Source organism: Rhinoderma darwinii, chromosome 2 (assembly GCF_050947455.1).
Source record: "Rhinoderma darwinii isolate aRhiDar2 chromosome 2, aRhiDar2.hap1, whole genome shotgun sequence".
NCBI classification, from domain to species: Eukaryota; Metazoa; Chordata; class Amphibia; order Anura; family Rhinodermatidae; genus Rhinoderma; species Rhinoderma darwinii.
The window spans coordinates 365361360-365386485 of NC_134688.1; the positions used below are offsets into that span (position 1 = coordinate 365361360).

The window sequence follows — 25126 nt, forward strand, 5'->3', positions numbered from 1 at the left end:
TATATGACATTTTGTGGGAAGCACCAGCTTTCCGTGATGTATACTTATGACAAATGTTGGGAAGGGGTTAAACCTTGTGGCAAATAAAACGTACAGATCTGCAAAACTACCAATGAAGTACGTGTTAAAGATTTATTACACTATGAGAATAAAATGCAATTTTTTCAGTTTGAAATCCAGACCATGGAGGTCATTAATCTCAGCGTTACCTGACAAATACAAGACGTCTGTTGACACTCTTAGTTTCAGCTCACACGTAGCGCAAATACTGCAGATTTTCCGAAACGGAATTCTTTGCGGAAAATACACAGCATAATACAGTAGCAGCAAAGTGGGATTCAAACAAATCTCATCCACACGCTGCATAAATGTGGAGCGGAAAATAATGTTCTGAAAATGACACGCGGCGCGTTTTTTTTTTTCATCCGCAAGTCAATTGTATTTGCGTAATCACTGCTTATTTGTTGTGGGGTTTCCCCCATTGAATTCAATGGGAGATAAAACCTTCAACAAACAGCAAAAGTCTGTTTGTTCCTCTAGGCTGGCCTCCTGGGATGATGTTTTGTCCCAGACGACCACTGCAACCGTCACATGGGATGAAATGTCATCTCAGGGCTGCAGAGCGACTTCACGACAGAGGGACGTGTCGCCATGGTAAGTATCTTTTTTTTTTTCTGTGTAGTTCTCCACCGCCGACATTCCGGACGTAAAATTGCACCACAATTTGGTGCAGTTTTTCGGCCATTATTTCCTGTGGCATACAGGGCGGATAGGCGGTGTGCTTTTATGCAGCGTATCCACCCAATCTTAACATACCCTTATGGTATTATTTACAGCAAATATATGGTAAGCAACGTTAGATTTTCATGATTTATGCAATGAATATAATATTTAACCCCTTAGTGACCAGCCCATTTTAGGCCCTAATGACCAAGCTATTTTATTCGTTTTTCTATAGTCGCATTCAAAGAGCTATAACGTTCTTATTTTTTCGTCTACATAGCTGTATGAGGACTTCTTTTTTGCGGGATTAGTTGTGCTTTTTAATAGCACCATTTTTGGGTACATATAATTTTTATATTAACTTTTATTAACCTTTTTGGGGGGAATTATAAAAAAAAACTGAAATTCCGCCATTGTTCTATGCGTTTTTAAATTGACGCCGTTCACTATGCGACGTAAATAACATGTTACCTTTATTCTATGGGTCGGTACGATTACGGCGATACCACATATGTAGAGGTTTTTTTATGTTTTACGACTTTTGCACAATAAAAACACTTTTGAACTAAAATTATTTGCTTTTGCATCGTCGCTTTCCAAGAGCCGTAATTTTTTTATTTTTCCATCAATGTAGTGATTTTTTGGGCTTGTTTTCTGCGGGACGAGACGTAGTTTTGAATGGTACTGTTTTGGGGTGCATGGGACTTATTGATTCATTTTTATTATGACTTTTTTGGGGGGCAATGGAAAAAAATTGCAATTTCGCCATGGTTTTTTGCGTTTTTTTTCTACGGTGTTCACTTTGCGGTTTAAATTACATATTAACTTTATTAATGGAGTCATTACGGTCGCGGCGATACCACATATGTGTACTTTTTTTTTTTTTTTACACTTTTACTAAATAAAACCACTTTTTATGGAAAAAAATGGTTTTATTTATTTTTTTACTGTACTTTTTATTAATAAACTTTATTTCACTTTGATTACTTATTTTATTAGTCCCACTAGGGGACTTTACTGTGCGATATTCCGATCGCTGCTATAATGCTCTGGTATACTTCGTATACCAGAGCATTATTGCCTGTCAGTGTAAATCTGACAGGCAATCTGTTAGGACGTGCCTCCGGCGCGTCCTAACAGGAATATGTCCAGGGCAGACCTGGGGGCTTTTATCAAGCCCCCGGCTGCCATGACACCCCATCGGAGACCTGCGATTTCATTCGCGGGCCGCCGATGGGTGACAGAGGGAGCGCACTCCCTCTGTAAACAAAGTTAAATGCCGCGGTCGCTATTGACGGCGGCATTTAACGGGTTAAACGGCCGCGATCGAAGTAAACTTCGATCGCGGGCGTTGGAGCAGGAGCTCAGCTGTCATCAGACAGCAGAGCCCCGGCTCCTGCCTGCACGGGAGACCCGTGCAGGACTTAGACAAGGCTGACGTGAAAAGGCGTCAGCCTAGCCTAAAGCCCATTAGTGACCGACGTAAAAAGGCGTATTAGTGGTCACTAAGGGGTTAATGGTGCGACAACCTGTTTAACCATTTAAGGACCAGGCACCGTTTAGCCATTTTTAGCATGGGTTAATCCAATAGAACTTTTTATATGTAGGGCTCGCTCCGTGACTATTGCAATGTTTTTTCGGGTTGAATACAGGGTTCTTTTCTTAGGAATTTTATACACATTTTTGTTTTAGATTTTTAGGCTTATAGTATAGCATGTTTTTTTACTCTTTATCTCATTTTATCTGGTAATATGGGGTTACCTTAAGGCCGGATTCACACGAGCGTGTGCGTTTTGCGCGCGCAAAAGCCACTTAACAGCTCCGTGTGTCAGCCCCGTATGATGCGCGGCTGCGTGATTATGACACTCTGTTTGGATGTTTGTAAACAGAAAAGCACGTGGTGCTTTTCTGTTTACATTCATAGTTTTACAGCTGTTGCGCGAAACACGCGCGTCCCACGGAAACTGCTTCCGTGTGGTGCGCGTGATTTTCACGCACCTATTGACTTCAATGGGTGTGTGATGCGCAAAATACGCACAAAGAACGGACGGACATGTCGTGAGTTTTTCGCAGCGGACTCACGCTGCGTAAAAATCACGCAACTGTCTGCACGGCCCCATAGACTAATATATGTCCGTGCGACGTGCGTGAAAATCACACGCGTTGCACGGACGTATATCCCGTTCGTCTGAATAAGCCCTAAGATAGACTATTTGTATAGTCCTTGTCTACTGTAAATTGATATATTACATGTCGATATTAGGGTGATTGGGTCAGGGCGAGCGTTAGGCCAATGATGGGAGCATTTTTTGGGGGGATATTCTATATGTAATTTTTATTTTCTTCCCTTTTTTTAAAAAAATATGGCCTATGCCTCAAAAGGTCAGACAAGATCTTTCAGGGGGCTTTATTTATTCATTTTTACACTGTTTTCTCTCTGCTGAGTCTAGTTAGCAGCCACCTACTACCGGCATCCCGGGGATCATGTGACCACTCATATTACTGGGACCAATAGCTGCCGCTACTCTATACACAAGGCTCATTGAGCGCTGTGTACTTGAGTAGAGACGAGACAAAAGCGATGGAAACCACTTTCTTCTCCCCAGGGTCCCTGGCAGTCTGACTGCTGGCCACCTGCCATTCAGCAGCCCAATCGCTAAGGTAGCAATCTTAAACCCATGTGGTATGTATGTGTATATTATATTTATAGCCGGTGGTCATTAACCAGTTAAGTTTTCGAACATACAGATATTTCACTGGTTTCTCAGAAGACGTATAATATTTTAGAGCTCTGACAAGGCTTGTACTGGAATTTGGCTTGAGCCTACCATGTAGATCACTAAATCTAAAATTAGCACTTGTGTTTCCTTTATGGGAAATTCTCAGTTTGTGAAACACTAATCTAATCATTGTTAGCTCAGGCTGACTAAACTACCATATTAGTTTCAATAACATGGATCCCATGGCATCCCCATCAAGACTAAGCACAAGATCAACGTACCTTTAAAACTACAGACCAGACCAAAAGGGGCTTTCCCATGAGGTACATTTATGACATATTCACAGGATATGTCAAATGTCAGATAGATGCGTATCCCACAAAACCCATTCTTGTTTATTGTGCTCACGCTGATTCCCGGCCATTTCCGGATTACACGGTCGGGAGTTACGGAAAGAGTTACAGAATCAATGTAGAACGCGTGCTACAGGGGTTTGCGTTACTACTCAGTTCTATGGGAGTTACGGAAACCGCGTAACTCCCGAACATGAAATCAGGACGTGTCCGGGAGGCAGCATGAGCACAAGACGCTAGAATGGTGTTTAGGGGACCCCGTTCTAGAGATAGATGCGGGTCCCACCTCTGGGACTGTCACCTAACAGATCCTGTGGATATGTCAAATGTCTGATGGGAAAACCCCTTTAAAGCTACTTTCACACAGCAGTATTTTGCATCGGTATTAGTAAGCCAAAAGTGGAACTTACATAAAAGAAAAAGCATAACGGCAAAATTTGAAGCTCATGTTTTGCATCCACTCCTGGTTTTGACTTTAACATGGCAATACATATTTCAGTATTTTTAAGTGGCCCTACCGAAGTATTGACAGATTTCTACTTCACTGTTGAAGAGCTAATTTATTACTAAGTACATTGAAAGTGGTTTGCAAACGGTTTGTTTTATTAAAGGGGCCAATGTGTGTGTTTTTTTTTTTTTTCTGTCCTACAACTTTGAGGTCGGGTTACAATCTTTACACATACTCATGGTCTAGGGCAGGTTGTTGCTTCAATCATCCATGTATGTGAAGCAGGTTCCGAACAGGATTATTACATTTCTTTATTAGGCCATCACATGTTACTTGGCACGGTCATACTGAATCACAGCTCAGCACTGAGACCTTGACACCAGTAGACATCTACTGTGGAATATTGGCAGAAAACCACATATTATAGAAGCATAATCCTATTGCCAATTTTACGTGCCATTCATACAGAATGCCAGAGTATGCCTATTCGAAACTTAACTCCAACTGCAAGAGGACGCAGTATGATATCATGACTTCTCTGGGTTCTTATCTATTCAATAGCTTCTGTAAATTAGCTGGAGATTCCTTACGTATCGGCACATCTACCACAATCACATTCTTATGAGCACCAAAAGTCTCTTTCCACAGATTCATCACACAGCCATTTTCTTACTAAGTCCATACCCCACATTCGGTCATTGTTTGTTAAAGAAGCACTCCATAAAAATCGTTCCTCAGTTTGTAAAACATGTTAAGTAAAAAAAAGGTAGTAAAAAAATGAAATTTATTGGCTTTAATGAAAAAAAGTAAACCGTGCCGCCAATAGATCACATGACCCACACTGACCCTTCAGTGTTGTGTGTGGACTGGAAGTCAGTCTCTCTATGCAAACACATGACTCACATGGAGGCTCTCATAGGCTTGCAGAGAGACGGACATCAGTTTTCCCACAGGTACCTCCAACATTCCAAATAAAAAAAAATACTGAGAAGTCATTTGAATTCCTAAGAAATTGGGCCTAGTGTTTGAGATATGGAAATTAGATTGTGGTGATAAGAACTGATGTAAATGGTGACAACTTCTGTATAGTGCTGAAGAACGTTGGCGATATATGAGCAAGAGAAATAAAGTCATATCAAACAACAATTTTTGAAATATTGCTGCATTTATTTCAAAAAATCAAAACCCTGAAAAGGTCATTTACCCTAATTAGTCACGTAGTTTCTAACTCCACAACAATATAAAAACGGTAAAGTTTCATAATATAGAAGCACGCAACCATTAATATCCCAGAATAACCTCAATGATCAACTGTGGATGGATTACCCCCCTTCCTGTAGGGGACGGCTCCAGGAGAAATCCCTCACTTCACTGTGGATTACCCCAAAGATGGAGCTATGGGTAACATAAAGAAAACACAATATTCCTCGATAAGAATATCTTATCAACGGTCAAACATGCTTTTCCTGGAGCGGTCCACAGCAGGAGAAGTCCCTGTCTTCACTGTCCATATATGGACACAGTGACATCAGGGACTTCTGAAGGGAATCCCCACCGTTGGATTCCGATCCAGGAGAATTCCCTCACTTCACTGTCCACTCCACAGTGAAGTGAGGGACTCCTCCTGGAGCCGTCCCCTACAGGAAGGGGGCTGACTATGTACAAGGGGGCTGTGGCATTACCTACGGGGGGGGGGGCTGTGTGGCATTACCTACAGGGGTGTGGCATTACCTACAGGAGGGGGTGCGCGGCGCAGCATTACCTACAGGGGGGGGGGGATAAATTCCCTATTGGTATGTTTTTGGGGTGTGGAAGGAAACCGGAGTACCCGGAGGAAACCCACGCAAACACGGGGAGAACATACAAACTCCATGCAGATGTTGTCCTTGGTGAGATTTGAACCCAGGACCCCAGCGCTGCAAGGCAATAGTGCTAATCACTGAGCCACCGTGCTGACCTATCCTGGTCAAGTGCTGTGTACCATGCCTGTCCTGCTACACCACGCCTTGTGCCTGCCTGCTGCCTAGTCCCATCCGAGTCTGTCTTGCTTCTGTCTGAGCTACCACAGGTACACCTATATGAACTATAGACTTTGACCTGTGTCCTGTTAGCCAGCTGCCATACAGTCAAGGCGGTACAGCCCATTGGGTCCATGTGCCCAACGTGATAGTAAGCTCAGGCCATACACTCCGCTTGACAATCCAAGTCCATGATGACGTCAAAAGAGATGCGAGTGGATCTGCTAGACCTCCGGTCTCGACAGGACCAACTCCTCCAGGCATTGAACATTATTGCACATCGGCTGGATGCGCAAGTGGACGTTCCTTCTACTACACCTTCTGGCAGTGCAGATCCTCCGACTACACCTCGTGGCAGTGCTGATCCACAATTTTCTTTGCCGCTACCTCACCGCTATGATGGAGACACAAAGACCTGCCGTGGATTTTTGAACCAGTGCCAGATTCACTTTAGCCTGTATGCAAGGGCATTTTTGACTGATGGCACAAGGGTCACTTTCATAGTCTCTCTCCTCACTGGCAAGGCCCTTGCATGGGTGAACCCTATCTGGGAGAGACAAGGACCAGAGACCCGTGACTTCCAGGGGTTCCTACGGACATTTTTCACAGTGTTTTGGGAGCCTGGACGAGTCTTGTCTGCTGCCGCCTCCTTGCTGAATCTACACCATGGAGACACTGTCGTGGGCGAGTACGCAATCCACTTCCGCACCCTGGCTGGAGAATTGTTGTGCAACAATGAGGCACTGGTGGCTACAATCTGGCAGGGACAGTATCCTGAAATTAAGGACGAGCTTGCCGCCAGAGATCTGCCATCTAGTCTGGATGACCTCATCCTTCTGGCCGCCCGGATTGATATAAAGGATCCGAGAACGATTCAAAGAGGCTCGCCGGGAGGGAGGACTCCCTAGCCCGGTTCCTACTTTGCAGCAACCCCTGCTGTCGTCCACTGTTCCTCCAAAGGATTCTTTGAGGATGGACCATCTCAATCTGTCTACCCTGGGGAGACATCGCAGATGCACTTCAGGACTCTGTCTGTATTGCGGCCTGAGAGGCCATCTTGTGCATCTGTGCCCCCAAAAGCCCCAGAGCCTAGGGTTGGTCGGGGAGACAACCCTGGGTGAAGGTCCTTTTTTCTAAACTGTCCATTCCCGTGACCATAAAGTCCAGAGAAATAAAGCACCGGGTCGCTGCTTATCTGAACTCTAGATCCGCAGCTAACTTCATTCGGAGAGACCTGGTGGCTCTTCTTCACTTGCCCACAACCCATCTGGAGAGGCCTTTGATAGTTGCATCTGTGAATGGACTACCTCTGCCAGACCCGATTGTAGCTGTGACCACACCGCTGAGGCTCCAAGTGGGAGCCCTCCATTCCGAACTCCTCTCGTTCTTTGTCCTGGCAAAGGCTGTCAACCCTGTGCTGCTGGGCCTGCCCTAGCTCTGACTACATGCCCCAGTCCTGTAGGTAATGCTGTTCGGCATTACCTACCATTTTTATCGGCCGACACTCGGACCCGGTCGTGTGAATAGAGCCTAAAGTTAGTGGATGACACGCCGTGTCTCTACACAGTCGGAAGTGCTGTCTTAGCAAAGACATGGAGCGTCTATCATAGAGCACTTTCCCCCCCTGCTCCTATCTCGTCGTCCACACCTCCTTCACTCTAGGATTTCACTGCCTGGCCGCCTTGGCGCTCTAACACACCCCCTCCTATGCATGCCGGAGTGTCAGCCGCGAGCCATCCGCAAATCACGGGCTGTGGGCCATTATTTTCAGAACACTGCCGTAATAAGGCTTGCCCGTTCTTTCTGCGGTCCAGCCTCCGGTGCCATGCACGGACCGTGGAAATCAGTCGTGTGCATGGCCCCATAGGAATGAATGGGGCCACAGTTATCCCGTGAATTTTCGGGGGAATTGCGGCCTTATAGTAAATTATGTAAGAAAAAAAAGTTTTACCATTGTTTGGCGTTTGCTGCACTGTAAGCCCCTTTTCACACAGTTTTTTGCAGGCAGAAAATTCTGCCTAAAAATTCCATCTGGAATTTTAAGGCAGATTTTGATCTCCCGGCATGCCGTTTGCCACATATTTTACACCGTTTTTTGCCCGCAGCCATTAAGCGCCGCGGCCAAAAACAGCGAAAACCGCTTTCTCCGCCTCTCATGTCAATGGGAGGTTAGAGGAGTAAACGGCCAAAGATAGGGCATCTCACTTTTTTACCACGAGCCAGTTTTACCGCTCACGGGAAACGGGACATGTTCAGTTTGTGGTTTTTTTTTTGTTTTTTTTTTTACACGTTTTGACGCGGAAACCGCATCGAAAAACTCGCCAAAAAAAGTCAGAAAATGGCTCCTATTGATTTAAATGGGAGGAGGAGGCGTTTTTTTTCCTGTGAGCGGTAAAAGCAGGTCGCGGGACAAAGTGACATGCCCCATCTTGGGGAGTTTACATCTGACGTCCCATTGACATCAATGGGAGGCAGAGAAAGCGTTTTTCCTGCGTTTTTGCCCGCGGACAGTAATGCGGAAAGTGGCGTGCAGGCTGGTCAAAATCTGCCTCAAAATTTAAGACCGAATTTTAAGGCAGAATTTTCTGCCAGCAAAAAACTCAGTGTGAACAGGGCCTAATACAGGATCTCTTGGAACCGATCCAGCAGCGGGTGAGGAAAATGTGCTGACTGCATTGTGTGTACCAAGATGTCTCATATAGGTGGAGTGGGCAGACTTGCATTTATCAGGCTGTGAAAGGGGCGGGGGAGGGAGATGGGTGCCTGTGCTTAGATCCGGGATAGATGGAGGCACAAAGGATAATGATGATTATTAGTGTGTAAGAGTGTGCAGGGAGGGAGCTGCCTGTAATTAGAGCAGGGAACGATCCTGTGAACATAGAGGGGAGCGGCAGTATGCAAATAGCTGAGATGCTTTGGAGGAAGGGGGGGATACAACTGTCTCCTCAGATGCAGCAGGGGATTATGGATATGGTGGGTTACAAGACCGGAAACAGACAGCAAGGGGTGTAAATCAAAAAATAGAAAGAGCAGCAGTGATGGAGATCAAACAGAAACTGGTTAGAAGTTTAATAGGGGGTATTAGGGAAGGCAAACCAAGGCTGGGGGGACACTTAGAATTTTTTTTTCCTGGACAACCCCTTTGCTAAAGTTATTTAACTGGCCTTTTTTAAAGGGGTTATCCAGGGACCAAAAATTGCATTGCAATAATATATTTATGTGAAACTAAGTAACTTCATGTACTTTAAATTTAAAATTCTGTACAAAATGGTGCAGTTCAAACCTCATGAATTATTCAGTAAGTGCTAGAGCAAGGGGCTGTCACATCGCCTATTGCTTGAGTCCGGAGCAGAGCTTCAGCTAGTGCTTTGCTCGGGACTGCAGCCCTGATCCAGACATCCATATTTGCTCAATTCAGGGTTTTCCTATGGCTGGAGCCCCCGATCAAAGTATCAACTGATGCTCTGCTCCGGGACAAGCTTGCTCATTTCTAGGCTTACGCCAGCATTTACGCATGAAAGATAATAAAGCAAATTGAAAACCATCTTAAAATTAAATAAAAGTCACTTTTATTTGAAAACAAGTTATACAGTACAACAATCTACTTATGGGCCCAAAACTAATGTGAAATGTTATCAATGTTGCGAATAATCTGCTGTTCCTGCAGTAATTGACATAACAAGTGAACTTTAACCAGCTACTAAACTGCCTGAAGGGACAGATTCTTTTTTGATTATGAAAGAGGCATGTATATATATGCAGGTGACTTTACACATACTTTTACTATACAGGACACTAATAGTTAACGAAAAAGATAGGAGGTAGCAATAGTACAAGCCAGGTTAAGTGGTAGGAGGTAGAAAATTACGTTTGTTTTCTTCCCTGACTCCATTTAAAAAAAAAAAAAAAGTTACTGCAGTTAGCCCCAATTTCTCACATTCCAGATATGTCACACTAATGTTAGTTCAGGAAACATGGGTAACAGTTTGGTAGAATCCGCACCCATGTGTTTGTAACATGAAGCCATTGCTCACAGATGGGCACTAGGATGACCACAAGTGACCAGTGCTCCCTTTATTACAAAGCAGGCATCTTTACAGCTCAGATCTCAGCTTCCTGAACCCGTGGCAATGTAACGTGAGGTTTACCGCACGCATCTGAAATTTTAGGTTTTACATGAAGTTAGGCTTTAAACAGCATGTCTGTGGGGGACTAGTGTACATATAGTATACGGTTACTGGCAGAGAAGAGATACTAGCGAACTGGTTGGCATTATCAAGATAATACAAAAAGTTAGATGAACTTGACCCTTATTTGCCCCCAGCTTCCAATTAATTGGGCACCACCCTAAATATTAAAAGGAGCACTCCAATTTATTTGTTTTCATTTCCCTCTCCAATTGTAAATTTGTGTTTCAGTGGGCTGATGTGTGAAGAAATACTAACCAATCCGCGTATCACAACTTTTCGGGTCCAGCGCCACCCACGTGATCTTCATGCTGACCTGGTCTGGAATCACTGTGCTTTTGGGAAATAGCATTGCTCCCATAGGAATGCATTGAGAGCCAGAGTCCCGGTTTTCTCAAAAGCAGCGATTCCAGACCAGGTAAGGATGTGATCACGTGGGGGGCGCTGGACCCAAAAACGTTGTGATACACAGATCTAAGTATTTCTGCACACAGCACCCCACTGAAATACCAATGTACAAATAGAGGGGGGGCGGTAATAAAAAAAAAAAATTAAAAAGCAGAGTGCTTCTTTAAAGGGGTTTTCCCCATGAGATACATTTATGACACATCCTCAGGATAGGTCATAAATGCCAGATAGATGCGAGTCCCACCTCTGGGACCCGCGCCTATCCCCAGAACAGGGCCCTCTAAACCCCGTTCAGCCGCTGTGTTGCAACGCATGATGTGAATTCCAACCATATTAAAAAGTTATATGGTCCCGAGTTACGAAAACAGCGTAGCTCGCTGAGCTATGCGGTTTCCATAAGTTCCTTTGAACTAAATAGTAGCTACGGAAAATGCGTAGCTGGCATGCACTACTGTGGGCGTTATAGAAACAGTGTAGCTAAGCAAGCTACGCTGTTTTCATAACTCAACCATGTAACCTTTTTTTCTTGTTGGAATTCAGCACATTCAGCCGCAACACGGAGTGGCTGAACTGGGCTTAGGGAGCGCCGTTATGGAGATCATCCATCTGATATTTAATGACATGTCCTGAGGATCTATGTCAAATGTCCTTCATGGGAAAGCCCCTAAGGCTGATTGTTTCAAAATCTACTAGTTCAATCATTCAAAAAAGCAGAGCCACGTTAGAGGATGCACACACATTGGAAGATCTATTTTCCTCTCGCTCAAACACCACTTACCAAAAACGGTAAGGATCCCAGCACAGGATAGAATGGAAACATTTCTAAAAGCCCTCTCGTGTTCAGGAAGCCTGGTCTCCCAGCTTGAACGCCACTTTGCACATCCTCGTGTTGGGCTGAATGCAATTTAGTATCCGCATTGTTGACAGGCACATATACCCCTTTTAAGATGCTGCCTTGAATATACGGGATTTAAAAGCACATCTAGCGTAAAGTTGAGCAACTCACAATAAAATAATTCATCTTATCAGTCCAGTACATCTCTATACAAACAAAATACAGGTTACTTAGTCACTCATAATGAAGTCAATGTTGTCGGATTTTTTTTTTTTACATGATTTTAAAATTGTAAAGTTAGCACGGGGCGGGTAAAAGGAATAATATAAAATCAAGCAAACTGTATCTAACATGTAAAACAGCCGATCATTAAAAGTTTGGAACACGTTTGTGGTGATGGTAAAACACGACAGCCTCTTGAGCTGCTGGAAGATTTTAGAATTAGCGCAGCCGCCATTTATGGCAGTGCAGACATTAATACTGGAACAGCAATCACAGAAGCATTGCAAAAATTAATTTTTTTTATGCCCAGATTAGAGTTTCTCTGCCATGATCCATTCAAGGCCCTGGAGATTTCCAATGATTGACGTAATGTAGCAGCATCTTACTTAGTGGAAGTTGTCCATGGAAACCAGAATCCAAGCGTTGCGTATAGAGACCTGTTAAAACCTTCCAGTGGGTGGCAGCTGTATGGCCACATTAGTCAATATAAAAAAAATATATATATATATGTAAAACAAATTAAAGACTATGGTTTATGGAAGGTTCCTTTTGAAAGATCAGAAAATGTATATGTTGATAGCATTAATAAGGCACATACTAATGTTCCAGCCAACTGAAGAATTAAAATTGCAACGTTTAGTTTGTCTGATGAATGGTTTCTCAGATCTGCTAGGGGGGGGAAAAAAAATAAAATAAAAAAAAAAAAGTTTCAAATAAGGCTAAGAAGTAAATCCTATCCTAACAGGAGATTACTGTGCAGTATCAGTGTCATGTGTTGACTGTGACCACTCAGGCCACAATCTTAAATGTTGCTTTCCTCTTCTTTTACAACATCGTCAGAATTCTGAGGAAGGACCGACAGTTCATTGCTGACTTTGCACTCAGCTTCCCCACCATTTGCCTCCTGGCTTTTCTTTTTCTCTTCAGCTTTTTCCTCCTTTGCTACGAGTCTGTAGTGGATGGTCATTCCAATAAAGAGGTAGATTGAAGCAATGATCAGCACTATCCCACAGGCTTGGTAAGTGTACTTGTAGTCTCCATAAATATCATTCAGTCTACCTAGAATTCAAAACAAGACCGATGTTTTAGGTCAATATTAGAATGCTTTGAAAATCTAAAGTTTGAGCTGAATTGATCAGGCATTTAATTTGTATAACAAATTAATTATTATTCTGGTTACCAGGAAGCAGTGCATCTTGGGACCTCAGATGACAAAAACCAACAAGATTGTTGATCTGCTCGCACATGGTTTATATTCAAAATCGGGTGGCAATTGTATGAAGGGGTGTATGGATGGCACCCTTCATACAACTGGTCAGCCAAGTGCCAGCCTCTTCCTACCCAATGATAGATCTCATTTGATAAGAGTGGGGCTAAATGCCTTTTTAAAAATAAAAAAAAGAAGGAACAGAATTTGGAAAGCGGTTCTATGAAATACTCTGCACAGGATTTAAAGAGGCTCTGTCACCAGATTTTCAAACACCTATCTCCTATTGCAGCAGATCGGCGCTGCTATGTAGATAACAGCAATGTTTTTTTTTTTACAAAAACTAGCATTTTTGGCCAAGTTATGACCATTTTTATATTTATGCAAATGAGCCTCTTAAGTACAACTGGGCGTGTTTAAAGTTATGTCCAAGTGGGCGTGTATTGTGTTCGTTACATCTGGGCGTTTTTACTTGTTTTACTAGCTGGGCGTTGTGAATAGAAGTTTATGATGCTGACGAATCAGCATCATCCACATCTCTTCGTTACCACCCAGCTTCTGGCAGTTCAGACACACAGCGTGTCCTCGCTCATCCGACGCGATGAAGTTCCTGTGGGAGGAAGTGAGTGACGTCACAGCGTGATCTCGCGAGGACACGCTGTGTGTCTGTGCACTGCCAGAAGCTGGGCGTTGTGAATAGAAGTGGATGATGCTGATTTGTCAGCATCATACACTTCCATTCACAATGCCCCGCTAGTAAAACAAGTAAAAACGCCCAGATGTACACACAATACACGCCCACTTGGACATAACTTTAAACACGCCCAGTTGTACTTAAAGGAACAGTGTCATGGCAAATAATTTTTTAATATGTTAAAGATGTTAGTGCTGTAATAAAAACGTTTGTATTCATTTGTGTGTTTGTGTTTTACTGTTTCTTATTTTTACACTTTTTCTTCCCTATGGGGGCTGCCATTTTTTGTTCCATTTCTGTGTGTGTCGATTAACGACACACACAGACATGGAGTACGGCAGCCACAGTCCCACAGGGACTGTGAACGGCTCCCGTCCCATTCACGTCCGTGTACGGCGTCTGTGTGGGAACTGCGCATGCGCCGCTCCCACACAGTCCTATTCGAAATTGGCGCCGTCCGGCGCCATTTTCCTGTGGACCGGAAGTCGCGGCCGGACTGTAATACTACTACTTCCGGTCGCGGCTTCCGGACTTGTGCACATGGAACAGCGGCAGCAAAGGGAGCGGACGGGCCGGAGGGAGCCGCGGCGGCAGGAGCAGGTAAGCGATTTCAATGTATGTTAGTGTTTGTGTGTGTTTACTACTGTATGTAAACCTACTACACTGTGGGTTACCTCAAAAAATGGCGACACACAGTGTAGGAGGTTAAACCTTTCAAACCCCTCGTTTATCCCGGCACTAGCCAGGATAAAGGAGGGGGGGATGCTGAGAGCTCACTAGAGCGAGAGCTTTTAACCCAATGTTGCAATGCTGCAATTTTGGGAACTAGCTCCAACTAGCTCCATCTAGTGACCAAAAATGGGTAGTATTATAAATTTGAAAAAATTTATAATATTTCCTGACTCGCGAAAAAAATAAAAAAAATTTGAACAATGTTTAATCACCCACACACTAAATGTTTAAATTTAAAAAAAAAAACATGTTTTTGGGGCGACACCATGCCTTTAAGAAAGGCTCATTTGCATAAATATAAAAATGGTCATAACTTTGCCAAAAATGCTCGTTTTAAAAAAAAAACAAAAAAAACAAACGTTACGGTTATCTACATTGCAGCGCCGATCCGCTGCAATAGGAGATAGGGGTTTGAAAATCTGGTGACAGAGCCTCTTTAAATCAGTGAAGTATTTGCAGTAAAGCATAATTGCACTTTATAACTAAGTGACTGATAAATCTATACAATTTAAAGAAGTTATTTTCCTTACCTAAAAGGGGTGGTCCAAGGAGGACAGGGCAACATTCTACAATGGTCACCAGTCCAACAGCGCTTGAAAATCTCTGTGCACCAACCAAGTCCATCAAAGTCTCAAAAAGGACAGAGCTAAGCCAACCAAAAGCAAATCCAAAGAAGGCAGCATATATAGCAAAGCCAAGATAATCTGTCGATATGGGAGCCAAGAGGTGGCACACCCCATTGTACAGCACAGCTGTGGCAAAGAAATACTGAATCTTTGGTCTCACCAATTTGGTATTTGCAATAAGTCCCATGGATGGTCTTGCAACCATATCTACAAAAGCGAGAATGGAAAGCAAGAAGGCAGCACGCTCATTTGAAATATTCTTGCTTTTTGCATAATTGCTCAGGAAGACTAAAGGTGCAAAGAGTCCAAAGAACATAATAGTGTGCCCAGAAAGGTAAATCAAAAATCCACGATGAGTAAAAAGGGAAAAGTCCAAGAATTTGTTGATGGTCTGGAAAAAGGTTGGCTTTGTTTTTGCCTTGCCATCAATTAGATCTTTGTTGGCATCCCCATCATCTTTTGAGGCGCATTTTCCAGCTTCTTCCAAAACCTCCTTGGTCACTTTCTTTTTCAAGTCCTCAGGTTTTGGCCCAATGGGACGCATTAATGAACCAGCGACACAACAGTTCAGCAGAAGTCCACCCAGGATCAAGAAGCTTCCTCTCCATCCAAAGATGCTATAAAAGTACTGATTCATGGGCGCAAGTGTTGACAAAAATACAGGGCTTCCTGCCATCGCAAGTCCATTAGCTATTGGCCTCCGCTTAAAGAAATATTTGCCAATCATTGTTAGTGATGGATTCAAATTAAACGCCAGACCAAATCCTGGGGAGAAAAAAAAAAAAGCCAAATAAAATAAATAAATCGTGTCTGCCATACACTGTACAGGAGAATATGGCTATCCTATCTATCACATAAATAGAAGCTGCATCAGTATGGAAAAGATTACACAGCAGTAATGAGCAATGTATCTGAGAATCCAGCACTGGGGTGACACACAGCTCTTACCAGCAGCACATCTGTGTCTCACTTTGCTCCCTCCTCCTAGACTTCTATAGGCAGGATGTAAAGAGGCACCCCCCACCTATACTCAATTCCTGCAGTCGGTCTCCTCTGTAACTAGAGGCTAAAGGGATGGACAGCAATTTCCAGGAAGGGAGACACCTAATGGCAGTAATGTCACACTGACTTTGCATGGAGAAAACATCTTAATTTCAAAAGTAGAATTAAAAAAAGTTGATAGACCTCAGGTATACTATTAGATTATCATAAGTTGTGTGAAAAGTTAGTGTACATATAAAAAGAGGAGTTTGTAATCACTAAGTCTATCAAACCATTTTCATTTAGTAAATTAATAACTTGGACGAACGTAGATATGGAAATTCACAAACTACTCCTTAACTACATATTAAAATATCTATTTAATTTCACTTTATTGATGCATAGCAGAAAGCGAAAACAATCCTCTGGTGAATACCTTTATGTACATTCAAGCAGTGTAGTCAAATCACTACACTGCTTGAATGTACATAAAGCTCCTATATTTCACTAGGGCTCCACGACGAGACACGTTAATTGTAGTAAAATTGCTGCAACTCGCAGGTGACTTCAATGCTTCCCTATGAAAGGGGTAAAACAAAAAAAAAAAAAAAAACTGACCGGGTCGGATTTTTTGCGATTGCGCCTTAAATGGTTTCTTATGGGATTAAAAAAAAAAAAAAAAAAGTTACATTGCCCCTAGTTTACGGCAATGGCACAATTTTACCACAAATTGCCAGCAACTGTATGGTTGCGGAGAACTGCGGGACTATTCTACAATAATGCAGTCACACAAATGAATGGGGGTTTTCACTACAGTCATCGCAAACATTGACGTTTTACACCAGGATAACACAAAAGGGTCTGTGACAGGGGCCTGCTCCATTTCAGGTTCCCTTGAAAGATAAGAGTTTACATAGGAAATGTAATTTGGAAATTAGGTCGCCAGTTAGCATGCAATCTTACATAAACGCCTGCCACTTGCATAGCTAGGACTGCATGTGCCTAGTCCGAGATTAAGAGTATCTTGCACTTTATGCTATCTAAAACTTCAAGCTATTCTAGGCAAAGATACTAAACACTAGACCTTTGTATTCTTGATCAGAGTATATGTAGATTGTATCGTTTGTAAAGAGGAAAAAAAAATACATACATACAAACAAACATATATACACCCACCGCCAATAACACCAATACAAAAGTATAGTTCAGTCACAGTATTACAGAATGAGGCTGCGATCAGGCCAGTGCCTGCAAGAACGCCACCAAAAATCATAATGGGTCTGCTTCCATATTTGTTCACCAACACACTGCTTAAGGGACCTAAGAAAGTAGGGACAAAAAAACAAACAAACATTGTATCAGAACACATCACATAAAAGGCAACTTTAAGTTAAAATGTGACAGATGTTAAGGGAAAAAGAGCATCTTAAAGTGCATGGTACATCTCAGAAAGCCCTTGTGACATTGGCAGTCAGGTCTACAGGACTGATTATTTTTAGTTAAGCAAGGGCTAGGGTGAAAAGGATTCATTGGTGCTTAAACATTGTAATGGTTGAGAACTTACACGTGCCTGGAACGCCCCAGCACGCAACATGAGCAGATTCTTGTTCATTAACAGCATGTGGTATGGCTTCTATGAAAAGCAACGTAATGAGAACCTAAACACTGCTGACTCAGTCACAGGTCACCAGTTCCTATAGCCTGTATTAAAAAGTTACAATGTAACAGATAATTAGTTTCCATTTAAAAAGCAACTCACTGAAGAGTTTTACCATAGAGCATATGGATCTAGATCACCATCCACATCCCAAGTGATGTCAATAGTAGCAGTTGTGGACTGGGATTTGGATCTGCACAATGTCCCAATGACAAAGTGAACCACTTGGGTATAGAGGAGGAAGTGCTGCACTAAATGGGTTCTCTAACAATTAGAGGCTCTGTCACCAGTTTATAACTTCCTAATCTAATAGGCCCTTTAATGTAGATAAGTAATGTGTTTGTTTTTTTTAAAGACTTCTTTTTTTACATTTATCTCCTAACCTGTGGATATGTGATAAATGTTAGAGGCTCTGTCATCAGTTTATAACGGCCCTATCTTCTACCTAATAGGTGCTTCAAAGTAGAGAAGTGTTTTTTTTAAAAAAAACGTTTATTTTCGACAGTTATGAGCATTTTAAGTGTTCTGCAAATTTGTGCCCAAGTGGGCATTTTTCTTTTTTTTAGTCTTGACCAAGTGGGCGTAGTAAAGAGAAGTGTATGACGCGGACCAAAGAAAACAAAAAAAAAAAACCCACTTGGGCATTAAGAGCCAATTTGCATAATACTTAAAATACTCAACTGTCAAAAATAAAAGTTTTAAAAAAAAATACTTATCTACATTGAAGCACCTATTAGGTAGAAGATAGGGCCGTTATAAACTGGTGACATTTATCACATATCCACAGGTTAGGAGATAAATGTATGATCGCTGGGGGCCCCACCGATCTCCAGACGCCCTTTCCTCCTCACTCACAGTGAGGAGGATTTTGAATGGAGCGGTGGTCATGCATATGCGCTGCCGTTCAATTCAATGTCTATGGGGCCCAGCGGAAGCAGCAGAGCACTGCACTTGGCTGTCTCCATCAGCCCCATAGACATTGAATGGAGCAGTAATGCGCATTTGCGGCTGCCACTCCATTCAAAACTGCAATTGTGCAGCGAGAAGGAACAGGAGACCGGACCCTCGTTCTAGAGATCGATTTAAATAGTTATGAACATTTCTTTAACCCCTTAAGGACGCAGCCTAGTTTTGGCCTTAAGGCTCAGAGCCCATTTTTCAAATCTGACATATTTCACTTTATGTGGTAATAACGTCGGAATGCTTAAACCTACCCAAGCGATTCTGAGATTGTTTTCTCGTGACACATTGGGCTTCATGTTCGTGGTAAAATTTGGTCGATATATTCAGTGTTTATTGGTGAAAAAGTGCAAAATGTAGAGAAAATTTAAATGCATCTGCTTGTAAAACAGACGGTTATATCACCCAAAATAGTTACTAGTTCACATTTCCCATATGTCTACTTTAGATTGGCATCGTTTTTTGAACATTTTATTTTTCTTGGACGTTACAAGGCTTAGAACATAAACAGCAATTTCTCATATTTTTAAGAAAATTTCAAAAGCCTTTTTTTTAAGGTACCTCTTGAGTTCTGAAGTGGCTTTGTGGGGCCTATGTATTAGAAACCCTGATAAAACACCCCATTTTAAAAACTAGACCCCTCAAAGTATTCAAAACAGCAGTTAAAAAGTTTTTTAACCCTTCAGGCATTTCACAGGAATTAAAGCAAAGTGGAGGTGAAATTTGCAAATTTCATTTTTCTTGCTGAATTTCAATTTTATTCATTTTTTTTTCTGTAACACAGAAGGTTTTACCAGAGAAACACTACTAAATATGTATTGTCCAGATTCTGCAGGTTTTAGAAATGTCCCACATGTGGCCCTACTGCGCTCGTGGACTAAAACACAAGCCCTAGAAGCAAAGAAGCACCTAGTGCATTTTGAGTCCTCTTTTTTATTAGAATATATTTTAGGCAGCATGCCAGGTTTGAAGAGGTGTTGAGGTGTCAAAACAGTAGGAATCCCCCAATAGTGACCCCATTTTGGAAACTACACCCCTCAAGGAATTCATTTAGGGTTGTTGTTACCATTTTGACCGCACAGTTTTTTCACAGCACGTATTTGAATTGGGCTCTGAAATGAAAAAAATGTCATTTTTTCAAATAAAATGTCATTTGTGATCAAAATTTCTTATTTTCACAGGGAACAAAATACCCCATTTTGTTGCCCAATTTGTCCTTAGTGTGGCAATACCCCATTTATGGTGATAAACTGCCGTTTGGGCCCATGGGAGGGCTCAGAAGGAAAGGAGCGCTATATGTTTGTTGGAGTCCAGATTTTGTTGGATTGGTTTTCGGGTGCCATGTCGCATTTGCAGAGCCTCAGAGGTATCAAAGCAATGGAAACCCACCAAAAGTGACCCCATTTTGGAAACTACACCCCTCAAGGAATTCATTTATGGGTAATGTGACCATTTAGACTCCATAGTTTCTTCACAGAACTTATTTGAATTGGGCTGGGAATTAAAAAAATATATATTTTTTCCAATAATATGTCATTTTAGCTCAAAAATTCTTATTTTCACAAGAAATAAAATACTCCATTTTGTTGCCCAATTTGTCCTGAGTGCGGCAATACCCCATTTGTGGTGATAAACTGCCGTTTGGGCCCATGGGAGGGCTCAGAAGTGAAGGAGCGCTGTGTGTTCTTTGGAGTACAGATTTTGCTGGATTGGTTTTCGGGTGCCATGTCGCATTTGCAGAGCCCCAGAGGTATCAAAGCAATAGAAACCCACCACAAATAACCCCATTTTGGAAACTACACCCCTCAAGGAATTCATTTATGGGTGTTGTGACCATTTTGACCCCATAGTTTTTTCACAGAACTTATTTGAATTGGGCTGGGAATGAAAACAAAATGATTTTTTTCAAATAATATGTAGTTTTGGCTGAAAATGTCTTATTTTCACAAGAAACAAAATACCCCATTCTGTTGCGCAATTTGTTCTGAGTGCCGCAATACCCCATTTGTTGTGATAAACTGCCGTTTGGGCCCATGGGAGGGCTCAGAAGGAAAGGACCACCATTTGGCCTACTGGGGATTTTCTAGTGCGAAGTCATGTATGCAGAAGCCCCTGAGGTACCAGTACAGTTGAAACCCGCAAGAAGTGACCCCGTTTTAAAAACTACACCCTTAAGGCATTCATCTAGAGGTGTAGTGAGCATTTTGACCGGAGACCTACACCCCATAAACTGTAATGTGGGTTCTCCCGGGTATGGCAATACCCTACATGTGGCTGTTATCAGCTGCCTGGACACACAGCAGGGCCCAGAGGGGAAAGACGAGGGGGGATAAGCTGTGTGGAGTGCATCAGGGTAAGTAAAATTGGGGTAAATTATAAACCAAGGGATGTATGATAAATTTTAAAACACTTTCATACAGAGCTCTGGTTATTCGGGACACGTGTCACATTGATATATTGTGTCATCCATTATCGCCCTCTTATAGCAGACTTTGCACCTCTTTTGACTTTTTCCCTTCTTGCCAGTTTGGGGAACTTCTCCTAGAAAGTGTTGCCCTGGTACGATGCGTGTGGGCTCGCTTCCAGAAGTACTGGGTGCCCCCCCTTCTTGGTCCCTAAAGATTAGGTTCTTGATAATCACCTCTTGAAATTCAGAGGAAAGTTCCCGTCTGGCCTGCACATCGACGTAGCATGTACGCATTGTACAATGCCATCTGTATGATGTGCCCGGCCAGCTTCTTATACCACACCGCATGGCGCTGTAGGGCTTCAGGATTTGATCTTACAAGTCCATCCCTCCCATGTACCTATTATAGTCCAGGATGCAGTCTGGTTTGGGGGTGGCCTTTCCTTCATATATCCTAAACCTGTAGGTATACCCTGATGCACTCTCTCACAGCTTATACATCTTCACGCCATACCTTGCCCTCTTACCCGGCAGGTACTGGCGGAATTGAACCCTCTCTTTAAAATGTACCAGGGACTCATCAATAGAAATACACTTCTCGGGGGTGAATGCTTGGGAAAACCGGGCACTGGAACGGTCTAATAGGGGTCTCCGTTTATACAAACGGTCAAAACTGGGGTCATCTCGGGGTGGGCACGGCTCATTATCAGTATAATGTGAGAAGCGAAGTATTGCCTCATTTATTTATTTTTTTAGGTTCCAGTTCAGTTCTGAAGTTGCTTTGAGGGGCCCATATATTAGAAACCCCTATCAAATACCTCATTTTAGAAACTAGACCCCTCAAAGTATTCACAACAGCATTTAGAAAGTTTATGAACCCTTTAGGTGTTTCACAAAAATTTAGAGCAAAGTAGAGGTGAAATGTACTTTTATTTTTGTCAGAAAATCCTCTTTATACCATTTTTTTTATAACACAAAAGGATTTATCAGTGAAACGCAACTTAATACGTATTGCCCAGATTCTGCAGTTTTGAGAAATATCCCACATGTGGCCCTAGTTTGGTAATGGACTGAAGCGCCGTCCTCCGAAGCAAAGCAGCACTTAGTGGATTTTGAAGCCTCTTTTTTATTAGGCACCATGTCCGGTTTGAAGAGGTCTTGTGGTGCCAAAACATTGGGAACCCCCCAAAAGTGACCCCAATTTGGAAACTAGACCCCTTGAGGAATCCATTGTAGTTTTCTTGGGGTGCATGCGGCTTTTTGATCAGTTTCCATTCTATTTTTAGGTGGCGCGGTGACTAAAAACCAGCAATTGTACGATTGTTTTTTTTTTATTTTTTTTTGACAGCGTTCACCGTGCGCTATAAATGACATTCACTTTATTCTGCGGGGCGATACGATTACGGCGATACCAGATGTTTATAGTTTTTTTTATGTCTTATGGCGTTTGCACAATAAAATACGTTTTGTAAACAATCATTCACTTTTTGTGTTACCTTATTCTAAGAGCCAGAACTTTTTTATTTTTCAATCAATAAAGCCGTGCGAGGACTTATTTTTTGCGTAACGCACTGTAGTTTCGATCAGTACCATTTTTCGGTACATGCGACTTTTTGATCTCTTTTTATTCCATTTTTTGGGAGGTGAAGTGACCAAAGAATTGTGATTGTGGTTCGGTTTATTATTATTTTACGGCGTTCACCGTGCGGGATAAATAATTAAATAATTTTGTAGTTCAGGCCGTTACGGACGCGGCGATACCAATTATGTATAGTTTATTTGTTTGTTTATATATTTTTATTAATAATAAAGGACTGATAAGGGAAAAAGAGGGATTTTTACTTTTAATACTTTTAAATCTTTTATTTTCTTATTTTTACACATCTTTTTTAAACTTTTTTTTTACTTTATTACTTTGTCCCACTAGGGGACTTGAGGGCAGGAGGCCCTGATCGCTATTCTAATACACTGCACTACATGCGTAGTGCAGTGTATTAGAACCGTCAGCTACTCACTGACAGCAAGCATAGTGGGTCCTGACGTTGTCAGGACCCACTAGGCTTCCGTCTATGGCATAGCCGGACGCCATTGTTTGGTGTCCGGTTGCCATAGTCACCATCGCCGGCCGTATCGCGTAGCAGGCCGGCGATGGCAGCTTAACCCCTAAAGAGCTACGATCTCTATAGAACGCGGCTTTTAAGGGGTTAATCAGCGGGGACACAGCGATCGGTCCCCGCTGTAGGAGCTGTGACAGCTGCTGAACAAGACAGCAGCGTCACAGCTCCTGTATGTGTCGGGAGGACGGCCGAAACGGCCGTTACTCCCGAGACGTACTATTACGGCATGGAGCGCGAACGATACAGCTGCCATGACGTAATAGTACGTCAAGGAGCGGGAAGGGGTTAAAACGGGTTGGCATTGTCTGACGCTTGCGGATTCTGTAGCTACCTTGTTAACTTTGTCGTATAGACTACAAGAGAATAAGAAGTCCCCTTAGCAGAGGGTGAGGGAGTTAGAGGTGGTCTAGTTTAGAAAAATGATTTTCACATACCCTATTAAGCAATTGTAAGTGAATAGAGGAGCGTCCTCTGTTCAGGATCCTCATTCCTGGCCAGTGGAAAGCGGTTACAAAAAGGACCTGACCTGCATTACACAAACTTCCCATGGATGCTTTACTTTCCCTGTGGTGGTGCTGCAGGGGGATTGGGAGGAAACCTGGCAGTAGGTGTTCAGATTACAGCTGATCACTTAAGGTCCCAGCAGGGGGACACTGACCCGATTGTCAAGGAACCCTGCAAACAAGTAGGTCTTGTCAAAATTGGAGAACCCCTTTAACAGCTAATTTGTTCGAAAGTGAAAAAAAAAAAAAAAGAAATTGGGAGAGGAAAGCGTACCGCAACACAAAATAAAAATACGTTGAAACCCTGTGCAAAACCGCTTGCCCTGGTTTTCCGGATAAGACTTCTAGTAATTAATACGCAGCAACTGTATGCCATACGTTCATACGCCTTTTATTACAAAAGAGTTGTGTCATGTGCATGAGGCCTGTGCATAGATCTTATACAGCAGCATATGAAGTCACTAATACATAGAATACCTCCCTACAGCAATGTATTACGGAGGAAGTGTCCCCTAAAAGCCGTGTTTCTAGGGAAGAATATCTACAACATGCCACGATTAAGAGATAACTCTATCAAAAACAGAGGCTCAGTACGGCCACATAGCCTTCTATAGGTGCCGTAGTACAGAACTGTACAACTTGGAGCTCGTATAGACCAATATTGCCATGTGCATAAGCTCTTAAAAAGTAAAATATAAATAACACCATAGAATACACACTTAGGCCCCATGCACACGACCGTGCTCGCAATCACGGCCCGCGATTGCGGGCACGGCTGGCCGCTGACTGACAACCGCATTTTCGTGCCGTGCTCCCATACAAAAGTATGGGAGCACAGCCCGCAAAATGCGAAAGAACGGACATGTTCCATAATTCCCGGAACATTTCCACGGCACTGACACCCTTCCGTAGTGCTACGGAAAGGTGTCAGTGTTCAATGAAAGTGAATGGCTCCGTCTTTGCGGACCGCAATCGCGGTCCGCAAAAACTGAGGTTTTTTACGGTCATGTGCATGGGGCCTTACCAAAGTGTATATTCGTAAAGCGACAATGGCCTTTTTTTTTTTTTTTTTTTTTTCTTTTTTAACTTTAATGTCAACATAAATTTTAACCATTTGCGCCAAAATTTAGATAAATTTAGCCACACACTGCAGTATGTAAACCGGAATGAAAAGTCGACGTTTACCATTTCGCCAGGATTTAGACAAATTTATATATCTCTCCCCCACACAGAGCCGGATGTATAAAAAGGTGGTTATTTTAGCCAGTAGAAAAGTCAATGGCAGTGATTTATATTGTGACATGGTCAGAAATTACACCTTTATAAGT

General features: G+C 42.6%; 1 protein-coding gene across 1 annotated transcript in view; it reads right to left on the bottom strand.

Moving 5' to 3' along the window:
- Positions 1-9808: 9808 nt before the first annotated feature.
- The window catches only part of SLC16A1 (solute carrier family 16 member 1), a 37413-nt gene continuing 22095 nt past the window's right edge, over positions 9809-25126 (bottom strand). Inside the window, exons 3-5 of the mRNA XM_075853850.1 lie at positions 17331-17474; positions 15078-15938; positions 9809-12973 (exon numbers count right to left, since the gene is read on the bottom strand). Of these exons, the coding sequence (XP_075709965.1) occupies positions 12717-12973; positions 15078-15938; positions 17331-17474 (1262 nt within the window). The 3' untranslated portion in view covers positions 9809-12716. The remainder of the gene's footprint in view (positions 12974-15077; positions 15939-17330; positions 17475-25126) is intronic.